General features: G+C 45.2%; 1 protein-coding gene across 2 annotated transcripts; it reads left to right on the forward strand.

The window, feature by feature from the left end:
- Nucleotides 1-2710: 2710 nt before the first annotated feature.
- Nucleotides 2711-20473, forward strand: Arhgdib (Rho GDP dissociation inhibitor beta). 2 transcript variants are annotated; one of them, XM_038319142.1, is made up of 6 exons: nt 2711-2829; nt 10753-10940; nt 12179-12262; nt 14796-14872; nt 17494-17557; nt 19769-20473. In XM_038319142.1, exons 2-6 carry the CDS (start codon nt 10763-10765, stop codon nt 19966-19968), a joined length of 603 nt encoding a protein of 200 aa, XP_038175070.1. In that variant the 5' UTR covers nt 2711-2829; nt 10753-10762; the 3' UTR covers nt 19969-20473. The 2 variants fall into 2 exon arrangements, with proteins under 2 accessions (XP_038175070.1, XP_038175069.1); XM_038319141.1 differs by lacking the exon at nt 2711-2829 and adding an exon at nt 2891-2947.
- Nucleotides 20474-21025: the final 552 nt, after the last annotated feature.

Raw genomic sequence — 21025 nt, forward strand, 5'->3', positions numbered from 1 at the left:
ATTCTTTAATTGTCTCCCCTTGAGAATGTAAGTTACCCCACACTGCAGAGGTTTGATTTTCTTGTACCTCAGTACCCCAACACTGATTGGAAGAGAAATACCCAGCAAATAGTATCAAATGAATAAATATGCCCCTCTTTTTCTTCTGGGTAAATCATATACATTTTTTTCATTTCTGAAATTAGAATACAATTACAACATTTCTCTCTTTCCTTCCCTGCCTCCAAACACTACCACTCCCCATAAAAACACACATTCAAATACTTGACCTTTTTCCCATTATTACCACATGCATACACACACACACACACACACACACACACACACACACACACACATATATATACATGAATATATATATATTCCTAAATATAACCAGCTTGCTCTGTATAATGTTACTTGCATGATGTTTTCAGGGCTGTATTGGCACTAGGCAACTAATTAGTGTGCTCTTCCTTGGGGAAGATCACCTCTCCCACTCCCAGCCTTCCTCGGTTGCCTGGAGTCCTCTGTGTAGGGCAGAGAGTTCTTGTGGGTTTTCCAGTCCACTTTGGCATGTCCATCGGTGTTGTCCTTGTCCAGCTCGTGTTCAGGCAGTCATGTTTGTGAGACTTCATGGGTGTGGGTTCTGACATTACTAGGAGATACAGTCTCACAGCAAACTCCCACATCATCTGGCTCTTAGAACCTTTCCACACCCTCTTCTGCAATGTTTTCTGAGCCTCGGATGTGGGAGTATTTTGTATTCGTTGATCTGGGCTCCACAAGTCTGCATTTTGATTGGTGGTGGTCTATCCATAGTGGTTTCTATCAGTTCCAAAGAGAAGTTTTCTTGATGAAGGGTAGAGACTGGACTTCTCTGTGGGTAAAAGACCAACTGTTAAAGATTGTTGTTTGGGATGATGATGGTTTAGTAAATGAATCACCGTAGATTCTGCTCCAGTAACCATGACTTTACCACCACTGAAAAGTTAACTATGTTTTCAGTATTTGGCATGCTGTTTGTTTTGTTGAGTGGGGTCTTAGCTCCAATTAGAGAGCATTTTTATCAATGTACAGCTATCTACTGTGTTTAATGGGTGATCTTCTACCTACATATTATCTTGAAATTTATAAAATGGCTCTGTCTGGGGGTTTTCTTAATTTGGTTGAATTTAATTATGTACTATTCTCGTGTTTGGTGCTTATTTATTTGTTTGTTTTTTTATTACTGGTGAGATGGCCTTACTATGAAGCCATGTAGCCCAGGCCTGACCTCAAATCTGAGAGCCTCTTGACTTGGCCTGCTGGATTTCAGGCATGCACACTGTCTTAGTTAGGGTTGCTATTGCTGAGATAAAACACCATGAACAAAAAAAAAAAAAAAAAAAAAAAAAAAAAAAAAAAAAAACCTTGGGGAGAAAAGCGTTTAATTAGCTTACATATAGTAGGTCATTGAGGGAAGTCATGGCAGGAATCCAAACGGGGAAGAAAAAAACACTGGAGGCAGAAGCTGATGTAGATGTCAGGAAGGAGCATGGCTTACTTGCTTGCCCTCTGTTCAGCCCACTTTTTTATAGAACCCAGGACCACCAGCCCAGGGGTGGTACCACCCATAGTCGACTTTGCCCTCCCCTACCAATCACTAATTAATAAAACGTCCTATATGGCTTACCTGCATCCCAGTCTTATGGAAGCTTTTTTTTCTCCAATTGAGGTTCCTTCCTCTTGAATGCATATAGCTTGCTCAAGCGCCCTAAACTATCCAGCACCCACCCTCAACCCCCACTGCTTTCCCTCGTATACTTTTTCCAGGTTAGTCCATGTTCTCAGGATGGCTGACCACCATCTCCTTGGCCGGCTGCTCCAGCTCTAATTACCCTAAGGGCAAATGCAATCCCTGGCAGTGACTTTCAAAATAAACCTAAGAACAGGCAGCATCCACTAAACTTGGATGAAGACTGAATTAATGCTGTTTCTTCAAGTGACTGTATTAAGGTAGCAAGCACTAAGTGTATAGATACAATACTGACGACTGAAATCTTAGTATAAATGAGCCTGCAGTTTTGACTGTGGTCATAGGAGCGTGGAGAGTCAGTGAGGTACAGATCACTACCACTGTTTCCTCAAAAGGTTTGCATATGGCCTTGGCAGCTTGTTCTCATTTACATGACTTCACAAACCATTTCCTCAAATAGCAGCAAAGTCAATTTTAGCATATATGTGATTATCACAGATTTCTGCCTTAGATGATGAATTAATGAAGTTGAATTTTCTTTTGCAAATCTGCATTCCTGGATATAGCCAATGGCAGCAGGATTTTTGTTGTTTTGTTTTTGCTTTTGCTTACTTCACTTGAAGGTTTGTGGCTCAATACACAGCAACATCTTAAAACTAGAACCAGGAAACAAAGCTCCAAAAATGTCTGAAAAAAATATTTAGCACCAAGTATATACATTTAACATTCAGAATTCCTCTCTGCATTTCCTACCAACAAATTGTCTTACCAGGAAAAAAAAAAAAGAAAGAAAACAAAGAAAGCCGGCGGGGGCCCTGTAGAGGCAGAAGTTAGGCGTGTGTACCAAAGCCTCTACAAATTTATTACTATTGTTTGGGGGCTCCACGTATCTCCCTAAGATCACGGCTTTTAGACACGCACGCACAGTTATTCATAGCACGCATAGCTATGGGGACCACCCCCAGCATGCACACTCATGCGTCCCATGTCACATGGGCTGGCTCGCTCCACATGTGTCATTAATTGTCAAGAATGCTGCTCGGAGCTGGCTGATCGGAAGATAGGCAGTGCAAAGGAACAGGATTTGAGACAGCCCAGGGTTTCCTCTTCAAGTAGGTTTAAAACATTTTTTTCTCTCTCTCTCTCTCACTAACTTCCTTCCTGTTCTAACTGCCAGTACTCAGAAGTCAGAGTTGACAGGCAGAGGTACAGAGACGCGAAGCCCTGAATGTAAGTTGAATGCCTGAGGTGGGGGAGGCTGCAGGAGGGCGCAGAGCCATGCAGGAAATCTCGGAACCATGCGCCTGCCCTGCAGCAGATGAGCTCTCGCTGGTTTTTTAAGAAGGCTGGTTCTTTAAAACAAACTTCATGATAAGAAAGTGCTAAGAGACCGCTGGAGCAGAAAAGGGGAAGTCAGGGCTGGGACTGGTAGACAAGCTGGAGGAGGTAGGCGAGTACCCTGCTGTGAGAATGTTCTAGAGAAGGGCTGTGGGAATACCTGGGATGGGGCGGGGGCGGTGCGCTGAGCTGTTTCCTAGCCTGGCAGGAGCTGGAATTTACCAAGCTCAGGAAAAGAAAAGCTGTACCTCCACGTTGATATGCACTGTGCTGGTGGATAATGGGTTGTGCCGGGGTGGGGTTATGCGGTTTCCTGTTTTTGAGCACACTTTAAAGAGAATGTTTGAGAAGAGAAAAAAAAAAAATATATGGTTCTAAGCTGTCAAGTACTAAGGCATTAGCAAAAGCAGGGGATTAAATTCCTGCAATGGGATGGGCAGAAACATAGTCACGGTTACTGCCCAAAACAAAACAGCCTTTCACACCAGGGAGAGCTAAAGGGAGCCCAAAGATACAGAGAAGGGTGTTGGAGAGAGAGAGGCTAGGAGAAGCTAAGAGGGCTCAACCATGAGCAGGGTCAGTGGGCCTTCGGGCTGTCATGGTCTGAACTTTGGCCTCATTAGAAGTGCTTTCAGGATGACTTGACAGGCCTTCCTCTCCTTATCACCTCCCAGGCAGCCTGTTCTAATGTCCCCCCCATCTGGGGTAAGTTGTGATGTGACTGAGAGAAACCCTGAGCAGTTCCTCACTGCCAGTGAGAGACATAGACTACAGGAAGGCTCCCAAAGCGTTTGTTCACAAAGACAAGAGCCTCCCGAAGTCAGGGTTGGCACATGGAATCCTCACATGAGGACTCAAGAAGAGATCGGTGGTGACCTGTTGGCTCAGAACTGATCACCAGCAGGTGCCGTTCATCTTGTCATTTCTAAGAGTATTTCCCTGCCAGTTTCAAACACAGCACAGTGTAGTGGCAAAGTCAGCTTATTCTTTTGGGAGGCCCGAGTCTCTGATAGACCCAATGATCCCCTCTCTATCTCCATGGCCCAGACTCAGCCGGTGAGGAACAGCCACAACCATGGCTAAGCGGCCTCAGCCTCATGGGCATCTCCCAGCCCTTGGAATTTGGTCCCTCGCCATTTTGGGGACCATGGGTCTGTCCCTAGGGAGAAAGACTCTTGAGTAGTCTCGCAGCGTTGTTTGCGCTGGAAGCTCGGAACAACAGAGTTATTCTGAGGAGAATTTATGGGAATATAATATGTGACTAACTTCAGCTAGCAGGAAGGAGGAGTCCTGTGGGGAGAAAATTATGCAGAGAGAAGACAGCCAGCCTTGGCTCAGAGCCCTCTGTGTGCCAAGCTTGGTATTGGGAAACTCAACATTTTCATACTGAGCAAATGGAGACGATTACTAAGTCACGGAAGTGTTTGGTAGTTCGACTGAAGTCATGTAGCCGGTAGGGTGAAGGAAATGGTAGCCTTAGGAAACGTCCATGGAAGAGGGTTTCTCTACGCCCATGTATAGAGTGCCTTCATTAATGGGGCAGCACGCTCTGTTATGAACTGTGCTGGTGGATGGTGGACTGGAGTCTTATGCAGAGCCTACAGTGGCAGGTCTCAGGTCTCACTTGCTCCTGGACCATCATCGCTACTTTCTGCCATACAGCAAGCTCTTACCAATTTGTTCTCTGTTGATAATGCTTTGATTTCCTCAACCAAGACTGACTAAAACTCTACCAGGTCTTTGAAGCTTCAGGGGTCCGATAACCTAAGTTCGACCGGCCGTGAAACTGTCTTTGACTTCTAATGTTTCATTCATTCAAAACCTTGGGGATATGTTGTGTTACTCAAGGCTAGTTTTTTTGTTTTGTTTTGTTTGTTTTTTGTTTTTTGCCTAGTCATGGCTTCTATAGCACAGCTACCTTTGAAGACTGTTTTAAAGTATTATCTGTGAAAGAAGGGTGTCGCAGGGTGGGCAGTTGGAGAAGCACCGTAAATCTTAGTCTTATCTCCTTCTGCACCAAAAAAAAAAAAAAAAAAAAAAAAAAAAAAAAAAAAACCAGGGCTGGAGAAGCATGCTAGGAATGCAGAGGCAGGAAATAATAAGCCGTTTCCCTCTCCCTCGGGAAGGGAAAGGTGAAACTCTGTTTCTGGAGGAGCCGTGGTTCACACCTTTAATCATAGCATTAGGGAAGCAGAGGCAGGGGTTTCTCTGTGACTTCCAGGACTGCCCGGGCTACACAGTGCGACCGGGTCTGGAAAAAAAGGGAAGCCTGGTGTCGGGGTGGGGGGGTGGATTTTTGAAAATAGAGAAATAGGGAATTCGGTTTAAGAACTACGTCCCCTTCTGGACATGAGAACCTTCAGTGCAGCATTCAAGAAGGGTCCCTCTCAGTTGCTAGCTTGGATCTTCTCATCTAGTTTTGAGTTTGGAATGTCCAAGCAGCTGACTTGGTAGAGAATGGCCTTTCAATGCTGAGGAAGGGCCAAATCTTCCATGCAGCTAGGAATACTGAAGGATTGGGGATGATTCCAAGGAGCAACCAAGAGGCCTTGTGGATGTCCCGCAAGATAATCTGGGGTCTTCTGAGACCAGGCAGCAGCATCAAAGCCTGAAGAGCCTTGATTAGCTGTGAGACATGCAGTTTTCAGAGAGTTCTGGGCCCTACTGCAGGAAATCCCCTGCTCCTATCCCTCCCCACCTCCACACCTCTCTCCCTTTCTCTAGTTGCTACTTCTTCCTTGTAGTGACTCAGATGTGCAGGGTAACACCCCAGGAGACCCAGCCTTTCAACCTAGCTGAATCGCCCCTGCATTTTGCTTCAGAGCCAGAGGGAGTTTCTCCATCCACTGCTCTGTATCCACCGACTCATTGTTCAGAGTGAACGGGGGCTTTGGTCAGGCAAAAGCTCACTAAACAAAGTCTAAGATGAAATTGTTACTGCGAGGTATTTCTAAAGAAATACAGTAGTTATCTTTGTAGTTTTACATTAGACTCCACTTATAAACAACCCTCAGAAGTCCCTGAACCTTGGCTCTCTTCCTTACTCCTTAGAAAAGCAGACTACAAATTGAGGAGAAAGGTCTGGACAGGATCAGTTTGTACGCAGGGCAAGCTTTCGGCACTTAGGCAGTTACATACCACAAAACACACAGTGTCAGCAAGGCCAGCAAGGGAGGAGAAGAGGAAAGGGATTAATGTTTATTAATATGCATTAATAATCTCCTGGCCAGTTCTTCCCCCCTTTCAGTCCTATGGGGGAGGACCAGTTTTCCTTCATCCCTGGCGGATGTTAGAAGCTCGCTTAGGGCCTGTAAGAAGTTTGTTGCAAAGCCAAGCTTCAAGTAGTCCCACCTTTTTTGAGCCCACATTTTATCAAACATGAAGATCACTTGGCTAAGTTAACCAGGGGCAAGATTTCTTTCCTACAAATGTAGAATCTAATTTCTTTTGTGGCCAACAACTCATATGAAGCTATATCAACAGCCAGATGTGTGTGTATTAGCCTGAGGTTAAGCTGTGTTTACTGTTTTCTCCTGCTTTTTTCTGTTTCTGTAACATGAAGCTCCCTCACCATGCCTGGTAGTTCCTTTCAATAGTCCATGGGCTGCACCGAGTGTGGAATCACTAAGTTTGGACTCAGAACAGCCCAGTAACTGCTTGCGGCTGTTTCTATGATAGTCTTTGTGACACAAAGAGCTTCAGGTAAAGAAAAATGATTTACATCTGAGGGGGACAAAAGCAAGTTAAATAAAATTCAGAATGTAGCAGCTTGCGGAAAGTCATATGAAATTTAAAGAGTTAAATGCTGGCATTGTTCTCTCATTCATATTCACAAATGAGGTAAAGTTAGTAAAGAGTAGCTCAGCTTCACACTGAAGGGAGACAACCTGCAGAGAGAGGCTGGGACTAGTGGGCCATCTAGAGACCACGTGCCCTGGTCCCCATCTCTCAAGACAAGGAACATAGGGTCCTCAAGGCTGAACTATGTGCCCACAGAGTTCACTTTGAGGGAGGCAGAACCAACCTCCATATGTGATGGGGTTGCTTAGTGTGGAGATAAACAGCCCCGGATGGCACAGTCTCACCACAAGCCCACACTCATGAGACGTGGATAGTACCTGATGTCCTCCGCTTCTGTATATCCAACATTTGGGGTCAAGAAGTTCAGTCCTGACTTTGAGGTTTAATCTCAAGGATCCGGCAGGGCCTTAGGGGAGGAGGGGGAAAGAACTTCCTCTGTAGCAATTAACTGTACTGCATTCACCAGAAGTTATAGGGCCAAGGTCACATTTCCAACCTGGAGTTCTTAGACCGTGATAAAGATTATGAAGGGCAGGCCAGGCCACACAGTGGTGGCACATGCCTTTAATCCCAGCACCCAGAAGGCAGAGGCAGAGAGATTTCTGTGAGTTCGAGGACAACCTGGTCTACAAAGTGAGTTCCAGGAGACAGCCAGAGCTCAAACAGTGAAACCCTATCTTGAAAAACAAAACAAACAAAAACAAAGCAAAACAAAAGATTATGAAGGGCTTCAGAATCCATGAGTCTATGAGCTAAAAGAATAAAAAATCATATCTTTCTCTATTCTTTTTCTCTTTGGACTAAAGACCATGATGTTTGTCATATTTTTCAAGAGTTGCTTATTTTTATTTTATGTTTATGACTCTTTTGCACACGTTTGTGTGTGGACCCCAGAAGCAAGAAGAGGGTGACAGACCTTCCAGAACTAGAGTTACAGGTGGTTATGAGCAGCCTAGGAGCTGGGAATCCAAACCAGGTCCTCTGGAAGGGCAGACAGCACTCATAGCGACTGGATCATCTCTCACTTCCTACTTATCACATGTTTTAAGGGTCCCGCCATGTCCCAAAAGAGAAGGACCACCAATCAACCATCTAGGTCTCTTGAGTGTGATGGAAGTTACCAGCTTCCCTTCCTTCCATGCCTCTGACCAGCACCGTACATGTCAACATGCTCCAAAGTGAAGGCCTTTGTAAGCCCTGGCTGCCCACTGACAAGTCTTAACCTCTTTTTTGCTTAAAAGGTTTCGGCTGAGTGTTGCCTTTGCAGTTATTTTGTGTGTATTACCATAATAATCATCTTTCCACAGTGAGGAACTTCGGATCAGCGGGTCTCATATCTTTTTCTTATGCTATGATTATGTCAAATTATTGTAATCGGCTCTGAAATGCCCACTTTTATTGCATCAATTCCAGACACTGCACACTGTCCTCCCCACTTCAACTTCTTCAAAAAGTTGTCTTGGTTTTATGAAATGTCTATGGTTGCAATGAATTATGAAAATTTAAATTTTGTCAGATTTAATAATAAGATGGAAGATGATGGAAGAATTGATTTGGCAAAGGTCACAGTTAGAAGTTTACAAGTCTTATGGCAGACCATCCCTCACGCCCTCCCTCTCCTTCTCTCTCCCCCTCTCCCACCCCTCACTTTCTCCCCTCTCTCCCTCTCCTTCCCCTTCCCTCTTTCTCTTACTCTTTTCAAGAACTGGAATCTAAAGCTGAAGAATCACAGCTCTTGCAAGCTAATGAGGTCATCCTTAACTCATGAATGGGCGCGATGTCACCATCTAATGGCTAGGCTTTCAGTGGGGAGCTGTTGGGACAGAATGATACATTCCCAAAGGTTCTCTCCTGTGCGCTGGGCCACCCTTGTCCTTGTAAATAGCCTGCTTCTCTATCCAGTAGGTTGGGGACTCACTACCATGCTCTTCTGCTAAGCTGCTATGGCCGCCAGATGAGACTCTGCTTCTTCCGATTCATCTAATCCAGCTTGCTCTTCATCTGCCCCTTGAAGCATGTCCTTAAATTGCCCCCAGATTACGAGATCCACCCACTGCATCCTTCTTTATTTTTCCTACCAGTTCATTCTATTTTTTTCTCTGAATGTTGTTTGGGATATGAGCTGGATTAGTCACTATGCTTTCCCTGCTTATCTCTGGAGTCTTGGCTTTGAGTGAGGTGATACCGTGGTTCAAGTGAGACAGGGTTATCAGAAGAGCCACCCTACATGCTTCCTTTCTGTGTAGGAAAACGGTCCTGGGCATTGCAATGTGGCTTTCAGAGCTACACAGGGCTTTGGTGCTTGGCCTGATGTTTCGCTGGAAGATGAAGAAGAATGAGGAGGTCCCTCGTGTCTTTCCCTTCCTCTGTTTCAACCTCTTCTTCATCCTTTCTTCATACTCCCCAGCCATTTCTTTCTTTTGTTCCATCAAATTTGCTTTAGTTCATCTCTATCCCAAATTATTTTTCTTCTTGTCATATGAGTAACATATGAACTACTATCAAATTGGGCCATACATTTCCTCATTCCCAGAGAATTCCCAGACGTCCACCGTGTCACTCTGGATGAGATGTGATACATAATGTCTTCTAGGTTTGAGACTATGAGAAACGAAGGCTGTGCCTATGGGCAAGAGGAGAGGAGAAATTTGACATTCTTGCCCGGGCATCTCCCAAGCAGCACCTCCCTTTACCTCCAGGCACACACTGTCGAGTTCACCGCTATGTGAGCCACACACTGCCGAGTTCACTGCTACGTGACCAGAAACGAGTCTCTTAACCATCAGTTCTCAGATTCCCAATGATTCAGTGAGAACTGGACTATTTTACCTCTTAACTTTTGGGCTGTGAAAATCTGTATCTACAGATGCTCACCATCACTCACATGAGGATAATCTTACTAGATCTCCTCCTCAGTTTTCTTTCCACCCCTCAAGTTAATGTCTACATTAAGATTCGTGGTCCACCCGTAGGAGACCTTGTAGATGCGTCTAACCTGTTGACACTTTTATACAATGTCACCACGTGTAAACTTCATGAACGAGTCATATCATCAAGTTGAAATTTTTTTCAAAAACAAATCTCATTATCTTTTAAGTAAGTTTATGATTTTTCCATTAGACCACACTCATAGCTAACCTGCAGTGTATAGACAGCACAGGATTACTAGAAATATAGAAAAATATAGTAAGGACTCAAAGAAATGGGAAGATTAAAGAAGGTCCCTTATAACGTATTTGCATTTACGATTTTGCCGAGAGGAATTTGATCCCTTTGCTACTTGGTGGCATGTCCAAAAAACACAGGATACACAGTGAAATAAATCAGTCAATGAAAATTATAAAATGCAGGGCTACATACATGTTATGGGGTGGGGGTGTGAACTCAAGGAAAACCTAGGACCCAGTATCTGCCCTCAAGTCATAGCAGTGTGGGAAGGGGCCCATTCATATATCTCAGGCAGGTGTCAGAGGTCTGTGTTTCCCCAAGTGTCACCTTCAAGATCTGACTGATATTCAATGAAAGAATAAATTCATGAGAAGAAACCAACCATTTGAGCGCAGATGCCCTGCCTGTGTCTGTAAGGTCCATAGCTCAGACTATATACTGGGAACAGCAATGGAGCAAAAAGAGCAAGAATGATTGGTCATTGGGACTGTTCACTATGCTTCTTCACTAGAGTGTATTGTTCACAAGTGAGTTGTTTATTTATATAGTTTTGTTTCTACAAAGAAAAATTAAGTCAGAGAAACAGCTGGGAAGATTACATGTTTCATGAAATGTGCTGAGGGACAATTTAAAGATTCCCTGATGCATATAGACCTCCAATAAGGCAAGGGTAGCACCAATAGCAACCCAACTGGCTAACGGACCATCATCCTATCTCTGAAATAAAGAGAAATCAAGATGACCGAGAAGGATGCACAGCCCCAGCTGGAGGAGGGAGACGATGACCTGGACAGCAAGCTCAATTATAAGCCCCCCCCTCAGAAGTCCCTGAAGGAGCTGCAGGAGATGGACAAAGACGACGAGAGCCTAACCAAGTACAAGAAAACACTGCTGGGAGACGTTCCTGTGGTAGCAGGTGTGTGCGCGTGGGGAGGGGCAGGGCAGGGCCTCCAGTGAGACACGCTCAGCTGTCACCCACCGTCGGAAGCCAAGGGCTACACGGTGAGGTGGATGAGCACTATTTATTTGTGCTGTCTAAGGTCGTAGGCTATATAATTAAGTCTTCTCTGTAGACTGTGTGAGAGTCACAGGTGAGGCAGACAAAAATTACTCACCCACAAAAAGCACTTAGAATTTCAGACCACAACTACATCGTATTCTGGTCTCCATCAGCCCCTAGGTTCTTATCTCTTTTGGGGGTGTTTCTTAACTAGTCCTCTTCCTCTGTCTATGTGTTTGTGTGTGTGTGTGTCTGTCTCTGATACACACACACACACACACACACACACACACACACACTGTCAGAACAAAATATGGCGACAAGGCCTGAGTAGACAGTGTCTCGATATTTGAGACTTATAATTAAGATAAGTCTGTGTCTTAGTTAGCATCTTGGGATAAAGGGGTTGATTTATTTGTCTCATGCTTCCACAGTCATAATCTGTCACTAAAGGAAGTCGGGCCAGGAACTCAAGGCGAGCACCTGGAGGCAGGAACTAATGTAAAAGTCATGGACAAAGGTTGCTTACTAGCGTGTTCCTCCTGGCTTGTTCAGTTTGCTTTCTTTTTCCTTTCTTTGCCTTTTCTTTTTGTTTTATTTTTTCAAGCTGTCCTGGAACTCACTCTGTAGACCAGGCTGACCTCGAACTCACAGAGATCTGCCTGCCTCTGCCTTCCAAGTGATGGGATTAAAGGTGTGCGCCTCCACCACCTTTGGTCTCTGCCTGCTTTCTTATAGCACCCAGGAGCAACAGCCCAGGGGAAGTACCATCCATAACGAGCTAGGCCCTCCTACAGCAATCATCAATGAAGACAATACACCACTGGCTTGTCCGTGTGCCATTCTGGTGGCGGCAAGTTCTCAAGTGAGGGTCACTCTTACAAAACGACTCTAGCTTGTGTCAACTTGATATAAAAGTATGCAAATTCCTGAATTAGAAAGATCACAATTCTGCCATTTCTATAAGGATCAAAGCTAAACACAGTGACTATTTCTATTGCTATTCCACATAGAGAAGTCATTTTCTCTTTATAGTCTCTTCCCTTTCCACAACTTGAAACACACACAAACACACACATACACAAACACACCATACACACCACACACATGCCCTTTCCTTATACTTATGTTTTCTCTGTCTATGTTTCCTACAGACCCAACAGTCCCCAACGTGACTGTCACCCGGCTTAGCCTTGTTTGTGACAGTGCGCCAGGACCAATCACCATGGACCTTACTGGTAAGTGAACTCATCCCTACTGTTCAGAGGGGTCTAATATGTCACAAGGAAAACTTTGTCCCCAATCCCCTCTGGAGAAACCATCAAGGTGGCCCTTGGAATCATACATGCTGGGATCAGTCTGCAAAGCATTGCATTCTGAGTGTCCGCTGCTTGCTGTGTTTAATGAAAAATCCAGCTCCAGACTCAATGCAATGGAGCAGTTGAGAATTATACACCTCTTGTGTGTATACACATGTATGTATTTGCATACTATTAGGATTCCAAGTTCATGTGCATGTGAAGAGTGCAGAGTGCATGTGTGTACATGCATGCGGAGGCCGGACGTTAACCTCAGGTGTCATTGCTCGTGGTCTCTCACTTGGGCTTGTATGTCTGGCCAAAGAGCCCCAGGGAGGGGATCTGCCTGCCTCCATCCCTCCAGGGCTACCATGCCCAGCTTTATTTATTTGGGGGATTATTTAGTTCTGAAATTTTTTTACCATGGGTTCAGAAGGTCAAACTCGGGTCCTCATGCTTGCGTGGCAAGCATGTCCCTGACTGAGCCTTCTCCCAGCCTCCAGTTATTCACCTTTGATATGTCTACTTGTGTGACATTTACCGCCTCTCTGTGTTTCTACATGGAAGATGCAGCTGTTCCCGCAGGAAAGACTGCGGATGGAAATGTGGACACACACTGTACCCGCCAGGGCCTGCAGTTTTCAGATGGTCTGACAGCCAGAAAAGGCCCTAATCCCCTCCCAGCTATGGCTGAGGGGAGGAACACCCCAAGACCACCTGAGTAACAATAGATACTCCCCTGCTCAACACACTCAAAGCTTAAAGTTCCATGCCTTAAACAAGTTCTCCTACAAAAAACAAACAAAAGTGTTCATTTCCCCCTTTGTGCTCTTTCCTTGGGCAGGTCTCAAGGAGATGGGCACAGACAGGGAAGGGGGTCTTCATGGAAGAATAGGCACCTGCTAGGGGGTGAGAAAAGGGTCAGAAGCCAAATCAGGGGCATCAAAGGTAGATCTGCAGGGGGCAGGCTGCTGCCAGGTTCAGAGCTTCACCAAAGCAAAGGAAAGCACAACTCTGGGGCTGTTAGTTCAACGGCAGGAACTTCCTGCTCACAGGCCATGTGCACTTTACCTTATATGGATTCTTCTGTCAGAGGGAGGAAATCAGGGCCTGAGAAGACAGGCTTCCTGTTCAACTGAAATCAGTAGAGCAGACACCGCACGCAGGCGCACACACACACACACACACACACACACACACACACACACTCACCGCCCCACGTTGCCCCATCTCTCCAGGACAGAAACAGGCTGTCTCTCACCCAGACTCAGCCTGTGCTGTGGCTAGGTACAGCTGTCAGTCGGGAGGTGTAGGTCAGGCAGTGCTGAGGGCGTGCCCAGAGGATGAGAACACCGCCTGGAAACTCTGTCTTTGAAACCCCGAATCTGGTTTTCTGTCCTAGGGAAGAAAACTGCTGAGCTGAAGCCATGTAATCGTGTTTGTGAAGTGAAATCCTTATCCAAAGCTGTGTGAAACACACACATGTACAGACACACATATGCACACACATAGACACACGTGCATACATATGCACACATATACTTATACATATGCACATACATTCATATATGCATGCATACATGTACATACATGTACACACACACGTACATGCCCATACAATTGAGCTACAAAAAATGTATGGAGAAAAGAACAAAGCGTCATAGCCTCCCTAAGCAGGGCCCAGGGTTTAAAGACAGCTCTCAGGATTATAAACCCTAAAGCTGTTACAATTTAAATGCTCTTCCTTAAGGAAAATAATATGATGTGACATTGTAAATGTGAGTCCAATAAGCTTAAAATGAGAACCTAGTTAAATAATTATAAAAATTAAAAGTAGTTTTTAAAGCTGGAATATACCACATATTACCAACTGGCAATAATAATAATAATATCAATTATATGAATTGATGGAGGGAAAGTCTAATGAAGACATATGAATTTTATGAAAGCAATAGCTGATGCTCTTATATATTTTTTCTCATATTTCTTGAAGAAAAACATTCACATCTTCATCTGGCTATGGATATACATGAAGTTTTCAATAGAAAGGATATTAACTCACTTTCCTTTAGGGTGGTCGGTTGATTGACACTTTTTTGTTACTGACAAATAATAAAAAGTATTTGTCTTCATCAGGACTAATTGGAAGTTATGGGAAAAAAAGGTTTATGTTCACAACTAATCATAAAGTTTGTATATTTTTGGCATTAGCCTCAAACATTTAGGAAAACTCTTTACCATGTTACTATGTTTTTTTAATAACTGGACTATAAGATTCCAGGCAGTATAGGGGTGTGTGTGTGTGTGTGTGTGTGTGTGTGTGTGTGTGCGCATTAATCTCACATGCTATCTGAATTAAGAACCTTTTGAATCATGCAACCCAGAAGGTCTCAGCAGAAGACTCTGAACCTTGGCTTTCATTCTTTATGTAGCAGCTCCTGAGGATGTTAACTTTCTAAACCCTCTTCCATAGGTGACCTCGAAGCCCTCAAAAAGGAAACATTTGTGCTAAAGGAAGGTATTGAATATAGAGTCAAAATTAACTTCAAAGTAAGTATCTCCCACATGTGCTTGCTCTAACTGTCCGTCTCTTGTGCAATTGTGTTGGTACTCTCTTCTTGTCACTACTGATTTTGGTGGTGGTTGCTGCTGTCCTCCTTTTCCCAGCTTGGGTCTGAAATAACCTGCTCTCACCTCTGAGCTCTTCCTGTGGGGATCCGCCCTCGCTTCCTGAACCTTTCCTGCCAGGACACCTCAGCCTCTCCTTCCTCCACCACCCTGTCTCAGTGCCCCGACACTTCCACGAGGCACACACTACTGTGCATTGTGCCATTTCTCCCTTACACAACCTAAGCAAGCAAGGGCAAGCCGAAAGTGTGTGCCTCTTCCTTCCACTATGTCACGCAGCTTTGTAAGTCTTTGTGGATATATGTTACAAATAAATGGTTCATTGAAAAGGAGAAGAAAACAGGATGCTCCAACTGCTCAATTATCCTTCAGATCCAGGAACCATGACCCTTACAGAGTGGCTAGGAATTTCAGTGGCATTTGTAGAGCAGGTGAGCAGATCACCTAGCAAAACTAAGCCAGGAGGAAGCTCCCAGCTCATGAATAGACATACATCCCAGTGAGTAACTACAGCTCCCCCAAAAATAACCTGGACCTTGGAAGTAAATAAGTGAGACACATACTGTTTTGAAGTTCAGGGTTTGCTTGCCTTGGCTGCCACCCAGCCCCACTCAGTCATGTTCTCCAGGGGACTCTCCATCTGTTCTCTCTGTTTGCACACTGGGCCCACCTTTCTCCTGGGTGCAGGATATGATTCAAGGTGGCCAGACAGCAACTCTCTACCACATGCTAAAATGTTTAAGGTCTTTTCATCCTGTAAATATTTTTAACACCTACACAGCCATCGTTTGACCTGTGGATGGCATTGCTTCCTGCCACAGTGTTTATTACCAGAGCCCCTGGGATGTTGGGAAAGCCTCATATCTAAAGCACCTAGAATGGCTTCCCCTCCGTCCAGTGGTTAATCATTTGCACTATTGTGCTGTTAGTTTAGGAAACTTGGGTTTACAAATGAATCCATCCAGTAGATTTTGACTGACTAAGAAGATGAGGGGAGGTCAATGGGTATAGATGAGTCTAGTGCTGTCAGGGCTGTGAATCAAGACACAGAGGGCCCTTCGAGTCCAGCCCGCTTCTGGTTTGCCTTGGTTTCCATCAAGATCAATATCTCTCTCTCTGTTACTCAAGCAAAGGTGAGTCAGCCTGTAGCTTGTCCCTGCTTGGAGCTGCAGTCGGAAGGAGCCCAGACCACAGTAAAGAGCAATTACAAAACAATTTAAATCTTTCCTGACATTTCATGGCAAACATTCAAAGAAAGCGCATTTATAATACCAGTCACCTACAAGCCTCCAGCATTCTGTTTTTCTCCATGTTCTCTTTCTTATCCTGAAGTTGGCATTGCCCTGGAACCCTGACCTAGGGTGATTCTTTGGGTCCCCACCCCCGAACTCTGCCTCTTAAGGACATGAAGTACCTCTGACTTCCACAGTCTTCAGTGTCCTGTAACCAAAACGTCTTGCTTTGGGAGTTGGGAGATCCAGTGGAGAGGGGACATGGGCAGAAGAGGGTACTATATAAAAACCCATCTATTTTCTTCCCTAAATATGTTTCTATGAAGCAGTTTCTCTGGGGAGCACCGAGGTGACGAGATTCACGCGTGTCTGTCTCACCATCAGGAGAATGAATGTCAGCCCTAGAAGTTTGGTTTTAACTATTGCGCCCTCCATATGTACAGAGAGAGACAAAATTGTTGACAGGGAAAATTATTGAAGGTGCTTTAATTTTTCTGCTGGTGAAAGTTCCCCAAGCACTTCGGCTCATGACTCAGCATCCTCTTTAACTTGTTTGCATAGACACGACCACTGTGAAAAACTCACGGGCAGCCCAGCTCAGGCCCAGGTACAGTGAGTCATGGAAAATAAAAATGCCAGGCTGCCTCCAGCTCCATTCCCTCCAGGGGATTTTCACTGAGTATCTAGGGAAAGCAACAGTGTCCTGAGATAACATACGTGGTGAGAGAACCTGGATGTGTCTGCCGGGTACCCGTGGGCTTCATCCATTATTTATGGGGTGGGTGTTTTGGTGTGACCACAGCCTTCCCTGTAGATTCCGATCTCAGCTACACAGCCTCCCCCAGGCCTGGCTTTTCCATTACTGCTTTTCTGCCTGTTGTTTGTTTTTCATAGGCGAGGTGGAGCATTTCTGGGGATATGGTGTCCACAGACTTACATAGAATTTTCCATTGGTATTTTTATAACCTTCCCTGAGACCAGGGCAGTGTTTTTTGCTAGTAGCATTAAGGAGAGAGGGCTAGAAATTATTGCCCAAGCCACTAAGGAGGGAGAGAGATGGTGAAGAATACTGAGACATTTTTTAATTAGCATCCTCCCCAGAAGCAATTAAATCAAGAAATACTGCATATTAAGCATGCATTGGCAACTTGAAGTCTTGTGATTGGGTCTCTCCACTTTCTGAGAGAAACACACTGACTTAATACAGGAGCACTCAATCTATTTAAGTAAATGGGATGGGCAGGGGAAATTAGGAAAAAAAAAACCAGAAAGGGTCTTTAATCTGAATTGTTTGGTGCTTCTGACCCACAGGTGAACAAGGATATTGTTTCGGGCCTGAAGTATGTTCAGCACACGTATCGGACTGGGATGAAAGGTAAGATTGCCCCAAACTTCTCACTGGTATTTCTGCCCCAGGCTTTGAACAACCTTTGGTTATACGCTTACGAGAGCTGGATTAAAGATATAGGCAGATGGCACGGCCACTCTAGGCAAAGTTACACGGTACATCAGGCCTAGACGTTGAGACCAGCATTTAGGATGCCAGGTTCGGGTAAGGCTAACCACTGGCCTTCAGCATTCAGAATCCGGAATTCAAGTTTGTTGCTCATTCATATATGGGGAGGGGTACCAAGATAAATTGAGGCAAAGGTCATAAAGTGCTCATCAAAGGTGAAGAAGTGGAAGGAATAACCCACTTAGTAAAGTGTTTGCATGAAGACACAAGTTTGAGGCCTGAGAAGCCCTGGAAGCAAGCCAGTATGGTGGCATGCATTTGTAATCCCAGCCTGGAAATGCAGATACTGGGGAGCCCCTGGGCATCACTCGCTGGCCAGCAGAGGTTAGTTGGTGAGTTTGAGATCAGTGAGAAAGCCCTGTATCAAACAAAACAAGACAGATACTACCTGGGAAGAACACCTGAGGTCAACTTCTGCCCTGTGTGTGCACGCTCGTGCATGCGCATGTGTGTGCACACACACACACACACACACACACACACACGCATGCACACACGCACGCACGCACACACACTCATACACACACCAAATATTCAAAAGCACAAACAGTCTACAGTGTAAAACTATAACAGAAAGACAAGAAAAACCTGCCCGAGGACTGTGTGTTGGGGTGAGCCTCAGGGTTTTCATTGAGAGGAGGGACAGAGAGGTGGTGTTTTATCTCTTAACAAAGAAATGGGAAAACACTTCTTTCTAGGGTGCAGAAAAAGTAGTATAATTGAAATACTGAACCACATTTTCCCTCTGCTATTATTCTGGACATCACTTGGGCAGGAACCTAATCCAGACACATGCACACGCCTTCCTGACCTGTCTTCCTTTCTGCACCAGGAGTGTACACAAAATAACATAGCCCAGTCCCCCAAATCAACAAAGGAGCCAGGAGAAATTATTAATTTGATATGACTTCAGGACAGAAAAATCAGTCTATTAAATTCCAGAGAAGATCGAGGACCTGAGAAACTTTGACTGGCTTGCTAATACCTGGTCTCATGAAAACCCAGCTCAATTTGCTATTTCCTTTGAGCCCAGAGGCTGTGCTGACTCACTGGGGCCAGCAGCCTGTGGCAAGTGTGCAGCTGCGCCTCCAACTGCGTAGCAATTACAAGGCCAGCTGTACCCTGCCCCGCAGCTACTCGCTGCCGGTTAAACTTCTGAAGTCCAGGTGTTCTGAACCCAGACCCAGCAGTCCCCTCAAGCCGGTTCTTCAATTGACCCCTCCCATCTCACATTTGAATTCCTAAATTCTACCTATTCTGATCACCAAATGGTACAGTAACCCCCTCCAACTGAGACACCCTTAGAATGATTTCAGACAAGGGGTCCTTAAAGTCCATTATATAGAGAAAGAAAGAAAGAAAGAAAGAAAGAAAGAAAGGAGGGAGGGAGGGAGGGAGGGAGGGAGGGAAGGAGGGAGGGAGGGATGGATGGAAGGAAGGAAAGAAGGAAAGAAAGAAAGAAAGAAAGAAAGAAAGAAAGAAAGAAGGAAAGAAAGAAGGCCCCACGTGCTGCAGAACTGGAGAGCTCCGAGGGAGACTGAGACCTGACTGTCTGCCCATTTTTAGTGGTTCAATCTGCTATGGCCCTGTGTGGAGGCTTCACCACCACCACCGCCACCCCAGTGACTTAAGTGATTAATACTCTGGCTTCATCATCAGAATCGACTCTGATACTTTTTTAAAGACTGATTTTTGGCTCTCACAGGTTACTGAACCTTGGTATCCATTACGGGGAATGGCAAAGTAAATCACATTTTTAAAGGAATTTTGGGTTTTAAAATGCTTGAATACATCTGTCCGAAGGGATTATTTGGTCTTTAAGACAAGATCCTGGGCACATATCCAAACTTGGTCTTGAGTTCCTGACTCAACCTCCCTGGTTCCAGAAATGCAATCATACACACCTGGCTTAGTTTTTAAAAAATGCCCCAGGGAAATTGCTGTTTGGCCAGGCTTGGGCACTGTTGCTTTGGACTTACACCCGTGTAAGCTGTGCTCTAGGATCCCCCATTTTCAGCTTGCTTTTCTGTTGCCCGAGTCTCACACTAATGGACCGTTCTTTCCCCCTAGTGGATAAAGCTACGTTCATGGTTGGCAGCTACGGGCCCCGACCAGAGGAGTACGAGTTCCTCACTCCAGTGGAGGAAGCTCCGAAGGGCATGTTGGCCCGAGGCACTTACCACAACAAGTCCTTCTTCACTGATGACGACAAGCAGGACCACCTCACCTGGGAATGGAACCTGGCCATTAAGAAGGAATGGGTAGAATAAGCGCGTCTGTCCATTCCTCTGCTACCTTCTCCACCGGAAGGGTTCTCCCAGCCATGTCAATCATGGCCCTCCCTCCTTCCTCCCTGTTCACAGCTGGATCCACTCTATCACACACACACACACACACACACACACACACACACACGTACACACAGCCTCCTCATTGATGTGTTTTCTCTTACTCCATTCTTCAAGCGTGTCCCCACAGATGAGACTTAAAACCTAGGCTTTACCCCAGCGTGTTCCCTCAGACTTCCTTCCCCTCAGCAGGGCCAGAGTTCTCGAGTTCTCTGTCTCATTTAGCGTTACTCCCTTTTCTTCTGATGTGAGTACTGAATGCCAGGCAACAGGCAAGCTATCATGATGCCTTTGCCTTCTGTTCAGAAGCTCATTCTTGCCAGTAGGTTCTTCTGGTTCAATGATTCCATGGGGGCTCTTCGTTTGTGGGAGACACTGTAAACAACACAAAAGGAAAAGAATAAAGAACTGTTTGTGTGATTGAGAACCTCATTTCCCTTCGTTTTTCCCTCAAACAAATATGGTACCAGAAGGCTCGCATCTTAAGTCATCTTGCAGATGGGGCATTGGTAAGATCTGCAGTATAGGGCATGTATATATCCTTGCCAACACGTTGTTACATAATAATGGCCAGTGAGTGTAGGTAACCAGAGTGACCATTCTGAATTTCATTTATCATATAATATTTGCTTAGGGCGGCCAGGTCAGACTCTGGCTCCTGCTTGGGATTCTTCCATGGGCTCTCAGCATCTACTGAATGAAGAAACATCTATGCTGGTTGAGTCTATTACATAAAGGCCTACGGCAAGGCGGCCTCGACATTGATCACTCTCCTCCTTGCCGTAATCCTCAGTGACTAATGCTTGTTCACGTTCTGCTTTCACGTCTAGACTTTAGTTCTTCCCGCGAGATCTCTTGTTCATATTGTCAGCTCGATGGAATCTAGGAGAAAGGCCTCTAGGCACGACGGTGGGAGCTTCCAGACTGAGTTCACTGAGGTGGACTCCTGCTCAGGAGGAGTATCTCTCCATGCTGGGCT

Source organism: Arvicola amphibius, chromosome 2 (assembly GCF_903992535.2).
Source record: "Arvicola amphibius chromosome 2, mArvAmp1.2, whole genome shotgun sequence".
Classification (NCBI taxonomy): Eukaryota; Metazoa; Chordata; class Mammalia; order Rodentia; family Cricetidae; genus Arvicola; species Arvicola amphibius.